This window comes from Megalobrama amblycephala, linkage group LG22, assembly GCF_018812025.1.
Source record: "Megalobrama amblycephala isolate DHTTF-2021 linkage group LG22, ASM1881202v1, whole genome shotgun sequence".
Classification (NCBI taxonomy): domain Eukaryota; kingdom Metazoa; phylum Chordata; class Actinopteri; order Cypriniformes; family Xenocyprididae; genus Megalobrama; species Megalobrama amblycephala.
Genome location: NC_063065.1, coordinates 3646255 through 3652207, shown reverse-complemented (window position 1 = coordinate 3652207; position 5953 = coordinate 3646255). Strand labels below are relative to the sequence as shown.

At 37.9% G+C, this 5953-nt stretch overlaps 1 gene segment (V, D, J or C); it reads left to right on the top strand.

Annotated features, from left to right (window-relative positions):
* Positions 1 to 1315: 1315 nt before the first annotated feature.
* On the top strand, positions 1316 to 2954 carry LOC125258603. The segment is given in 3 exon segments: positions 1316 to 1360; positions 1511 to 1559; positions 2500 to 2954. Coding segments are annotated over 3 exon segments (411 nt in total).
* Positions 2955 to 5953: the final 2999 nt, after the last annotated feature.

Below are 5953 nucleotides of genomic sequence, written 5' to 3'. Positions count from 1 at the left end.
TGTTTTTTTTCGTCTAAACAACATCATTGATTAGTTAAATCACCAACGGCTAACAGCCAACACCTGATATCATTTCAATTTTTATTGCTGCTGCTAATGTGTTTGGTAAACACACTATCACAGCAGTCAGAAAAGACAGTTATATATGTATAAAGTTAAGAGGCCAACTAATGGAAATATCAATCATGGTAACGTCAAATGTAACAAACGAGTTAAACCTGTTAATTCTCAATAAGAGCTTCTGTAGACGTGTGACAGAAATAAAGTCAGTCTGGTTAGTAATAAGTGAAGCTGGTAATGCTGTTTGTGGAGATGTTTAATCAGATCTTCAGAGATTTAATGTCTTTTATCTTTAGTTGATTTCCTCTAAGGCTGTGACTGAAGTCAGTTGTAGTTCTTGTGTTTCTGCTCATCTCTTTTTTTCTTCGTTCCCTCAGTGATTCTGCTTGAAAACAGGCTTGTTAATGTTGAAATGACTCTATAAATAATACATAAGATTTTGTGGATCAGATAAGGTCCAGTTCTTTGCTCTTGGCTGACATTTGGCATTTTTGTGGCCTGCTTGTGGTCCAGATCTGGCAAACAGGAGCGGTCCGCCCAAGTGCCATCATTCCTGCCACATGTGGGCCAGATCATCATTCCGCATGTGCCAGATGTGGGCCGGATTTGGGCCGACACAGTGTTGCTATCTGGACTGGATGCTGTCGACAACAACATTAATGTGTTTAATCAGATGAAATGAACATTAAAGACTCAAAAATGACGAGCTTTCACGTCTGTTACCTGGAATAAAAGCTGCCAGAATCCAGATGAAGCTGCTGAAGAGATTCATGGTGTTTGTTGGGTTTGTACCGTGGTAAACAGCAGTGTGTTATAAAGTGTTTGAGTCTGAACGCTATAAACACTCGGAGCGCTGAAGCATGAGCCGATGCAAAGTGACTCTCTGAGCAAAAACCCTGCTGGAGTAAAACACACGTGAAAATGAGTACATGCAGATGAAACTGATCAGTTTTGAGGCTTTAAATGTGTTTTATTCTCATGATCCAACAGACGAGTGTTTTCACTTCTGAACAAGTTTATAAATCATTTCTTTTTCATTCAGTCTCTGGTTCAGACTACAGGTTTCTGATGAATCAAATGACAGAGTTGAATCTCTAAAAGAAACAAGTATTTCACTATGAACTCCATGAGAGGTCAAAGGTCATTCCAGAGGTCAAAGGTCATCAAAACTTATTAAAATGCTTTAAGAAATACATCAGAAATTGAGAAATACAGTCTTTCTGATTATATTATTTATTCAGATTTAATAGTTTTCATGCATCAAGAGACATTTAGAGATGATGAGGCTGTTTCTGTGAAAGTCACTTCAGTCCAATAATCATTATTTAATGTTGAGAAGAGCTGCTGTTGAGTCTCATATCAGTGTGTGTGAGTGTCGTTCGTCTCTTTCTCTGCTGGAGTTTGTGTTCATTTGAGTGTGACGGAGGTTTTTGTACGACGCTTTCACTAGAATGAAGCACTGTGGTGGACTTTCGGTGGAGGAACTAAACTGACCATCAGTAAGTCTCTAAAATTCTCTAAAAATGTTTATATATAATTGTTTTGTTTTTAGATTGTTCAAACAAGCATTTTGCAAAAAGGTTTTAAAAATTATAAAATTGTTTAAATAAAAAAAACTGCAATATTTTATGGTGAATTTAATTGTTTCCTAATTTCTTTAAATCTGTCTGTTTTTTTACAAATACATATTTATATTCAGTGATATTTCATGATATTTATCTTTTTTCATTGCAAGGCACATTTTATGTTGCTTTTATATATTTATTTCTTTTAACAAGAGTAATTTCAGATATTATATTAACTGACATTGTATTTTAATATATTGATTGCAATATTTTCTGACATTTTCAATTATTTCTCAAAATACATAATTGTGTCCAAAATTCTTGGTAAATTTAATAATTCAGAAATTTTGTAATGCATGAAACAAAAGTTTGATGATACAGACAAAATAATTCAGTTTTGTAGACGTCATCATCAGACAAATGAAAAATTCATAATTTTATCTTACATTTGCTGATAATTATGATTGTCTTAAGTTAATAATGAAATGATTATTTAAATTTGTTTTCTACATATAAATCATCAGTTTGTTTGTGGACAATGTTCTTAAAATCAGTTTGAGATTAAACTGAACCTTATTCAGAAAAGATGAAATGACTGTAATATTTGCTGTATAGCATGTCTGCTTCAGAGAACTGATTTATATTTATTCATATATCTTATACTTCATATATTTAGTAGCAGTGAATATTTTATTTGAACTGAGAATATTGAAATTTAAATGCAGGATCATTACTATGTGGTTTATGAAAGAAAGCAGTGATGTGGAATTTCTGTAAAGATGAAATAATTGTGATTTTTCCTCCATTACTGTGTGTGACATCTGACTAATTGATGATCTAAAGCCGTTGGTGTTGTTTGTGTGTGTTTGTGCAGCTGGTCCCGCAGTGAAGCCCTCCGTGTCTCTGCTGCCGCCCTCTTCTCTGCAGATCTCTGGAGACTCAGCCGCACTGCTCTGCCTGCTCAGCTCTTACTCTCCACAGGGGGCGACGGTGAGCTGGACGCTGGACGGGTCAGAGGTCACCGAGGGGGTTCAGACCAGCGCAGAGAGCGAGCGGGACGGACGCTACAGCCGCAGCAGCGTCCTGAGCCTCAGCAAAGCACGCTGGGAAGGCGCGGATCGCTTCGTCTGCAGAGTAAGACATGACGGAGCTGATCACGAGGCCTCGTTCCTCAAGAGCTCCCAGTGCTGATGTTTCTCCGGTCCAGACGAGCCGTATCTGAGCGTCCGGCAGGATTCACAGCAGTCACGTGATTTACAGCTCAATACTGAAGCAGTCTTTCAATGTGCTGCCATTGCTGTTCATTCAATAAAGCTTCTGAACGCGTTACATTTGTGTCCGACTGCATCATTGATCAGTGTGTCGTTCATTCAAAGTCCTGCACTAAAGTTTCAGCTGCTTTTGATTGATTGTAATAGTTGAGAACAGCTGCATTTAGCAGGAAATGTCAAATGAAGCTCTTGGGGTTTGAACATGGTCACTGGAGACGGAGCTGCTCTATTCTGAGAGGATCACAATCACTAAACCTGCCAATGCAAATGTGATTTTCACCTCAAACTCACAGTTTCACTCTTTGATTGGTTCAACGCTCTCAACTGGAACACTTTCACTTCTGCTCATGAAGTTTCAGGTGTAGATTTGTAAGGCAAGTTTATCAGGTGTACAGTATGATTGAATTCTGGAACTGAGGAAAAGTTTTGTTTGATGTGATATGAGGTTGTCTCTGAATCTGAGCATATTTGAGTCAAACCCGTCTGTCACAGGACAGATCACAGTCTAATAGAGCTGATTTCAGTCATAAGTCAGTTTTGAGCACATGTGTAGTTCCTGTGTTTGTCCTCTGTGTGTCAGTAGTGTGTGAAAGTGTGTGAAAGTGTGTGAGCAGCTGCAGTATCAGTTCAGTCACTGTGACTCTGACTGACGGAGGTTTTTGTTTGACTCTTTATCACTGTGTGAATGTTTGATCACTCACACAATAAGCATCAGAACCTGTTCTGCAATGGAAACTCATACAGTAATAATGTTCAGCATCTTCAGTCTGGACTCCACTGATGGTCAGAGTGAAATCACTGTTAGATCCACTGCCACTGAATCTAGATGGAGTTCCTGACTGGAGTTTTTTTACATAACGAATCAGAAGTTTAGGAGCTTCTCCAGGTTTCTGTAAGTACCAGAATAAATAATCATCCCCATCAGTCCATCTGTACACATCTGTGCTGGTTTTACAGTTGATGTTCACAGTTTGTCCTGGTTGAGCTGCTGTCATTGAGGGACTCTGAGTGACGGTGATCTGTCCTCTACACTCTGAAACACACAACAAGAAGAAAATCAACTCAAAACTTTGACAATATACTTGAAGAAATGAATTGATCTCAAACTTGTGCTCCACAAACCTTGAGCAAACGCTGTGAGAGTCCAGATGAAGATGATGATGAAGGTCATGTTGATGAAGATTGTTGTGTGTGTCAGTGATGAAGTGTTAAACTCACAGCACTATAAACACTCTCAGAGCACTGAAGCATCTGATCAATATGCAAATGAACTCATTCTGTATTTAAATGAGGCTCTAAATGAAGGTTCAGGAGGAGCTCGTTCATCTCATCCTGTCAATCACAACATCAAATATAAGTGTGAACTTTAAAAACTTAAATATTAAAAAATAATGATGTGCATTGATAAATCATTTATAATAAATACTGCAACATTCCATAAAAATACAATAATTGTCCATTTTGATTTCTCAGTGACTTTAAACACAGAGAGGTGAATGATGTATTTTCTCTTGTGTGGACGTCAACACACTTAACGCCTCTTAGTTTATCAGTATTTTCCATGAGATTTCTTTGTTTTTTTCTTTGATTCCACATGGAAGTCTCTTTGTTTTGGTGTTGAGGAACTGGTTTGGTCCTTCTAAGGCTGATTTTTACCATCAATCACAACAGTCGCTGGTAAAATGTACAATACAAACAAGTCAGCACTGATGTGACTATAGGACATTCATTAAAATAAACTGAATCCATTTTTCTCCGACATCAGGATCCTTCGGCAGCTTATGCAAAGATGATGTTTTTCCACAGACAGGAACAGCACAATGTCTGTGTGACATCTCAATCTTGTTATTATCAATCTTATCATAAACATCTCGGCCTACTTTAGATCCACTCGCTGCTCATTGGCTGAACACCAGTGGGCGGGGCCAATGATGCGATGATGTAAAAGTAGGTGTTGTCTTGCTCCAGAGGCAGTCGTATGCAAATGATTGTGCCCATGTGACGTCACACGCACCTCTGTTCCAAACAAAGCTTTTTTACAGCTTGATTATAGAAATGATTTTTTTTATTGACAACGAGGACGTTTTAAGTTATGGAACTTGCAGGATGTAATAATGATACAAAGACTCTTATATGCCAAAAGACCAAGAATAATTTCTCATGTCATGACCCCTTTAAACAGTGAGTGTAAAATATCATATTCTTCTGTGATGTATCCACAATTAACCACTAGTGAAAACAGCTTCCAGCGCTGTGTCAGATGTTACTGAGCTGAGACAAAATGTGGAGGTGATCCTGCAGAGAGTCGGTACATCAAGATGACTGCTTGTGATTTGAGCTCTGCAGTATTTTCACTGTTTTTGTTTGTACTGTTTTCTCCTTCTTTACTGCAGAACAACCCATTATGCCTATATAAAATGACAGAAACCATCTTTGGAAAACAATTATTTGAAGTGTAATTTGATTGTTTAGTTTGTCTCACGTCTCATTTGATCACATGGAGAGGGCGGGGTTTATGATCTATACTGCATCCAGCCACCTAAGGGCGATCGAGACGCTTTCAGGACTTGTGTGGCACATTTGGATGGAGTAATGTAGGGAATAGTGAAGGGTTCGAACAGAGAAGAGCTTCTTCTCAGAGTCTTGAAGGGATATTTAACCTAAAAATCTGTTACTCTCCCTCATATGCATGATCCAAACCTGTATGATTTTCATTTCTACTGCATAATTTTGAAAAATGTCTTAATTTTTGTTTGAATGCGAGCATTGTGAATATATGGTGCTCATGGGACCAATGACCAACAGGGGCAGCAAAAACCATCCATCAGGAACAGAGAAGATAAAAGTATGTAAATGTAAAACAAAGCCAAAGACTGAACTCTAAATATTTTAGTGGTTAGAATTTGCTTTATGTGAATGAATGAGTGAAAATATGATTTTCATGATGACAGATGACCGGAAAAGTCATGGAAATTCATTGATCAAAAGATGAGGAGAACCTACTGAATATGAAGTATAAACCAGAAAGTAATCTTTGCAAACGATAGTATGTGACGT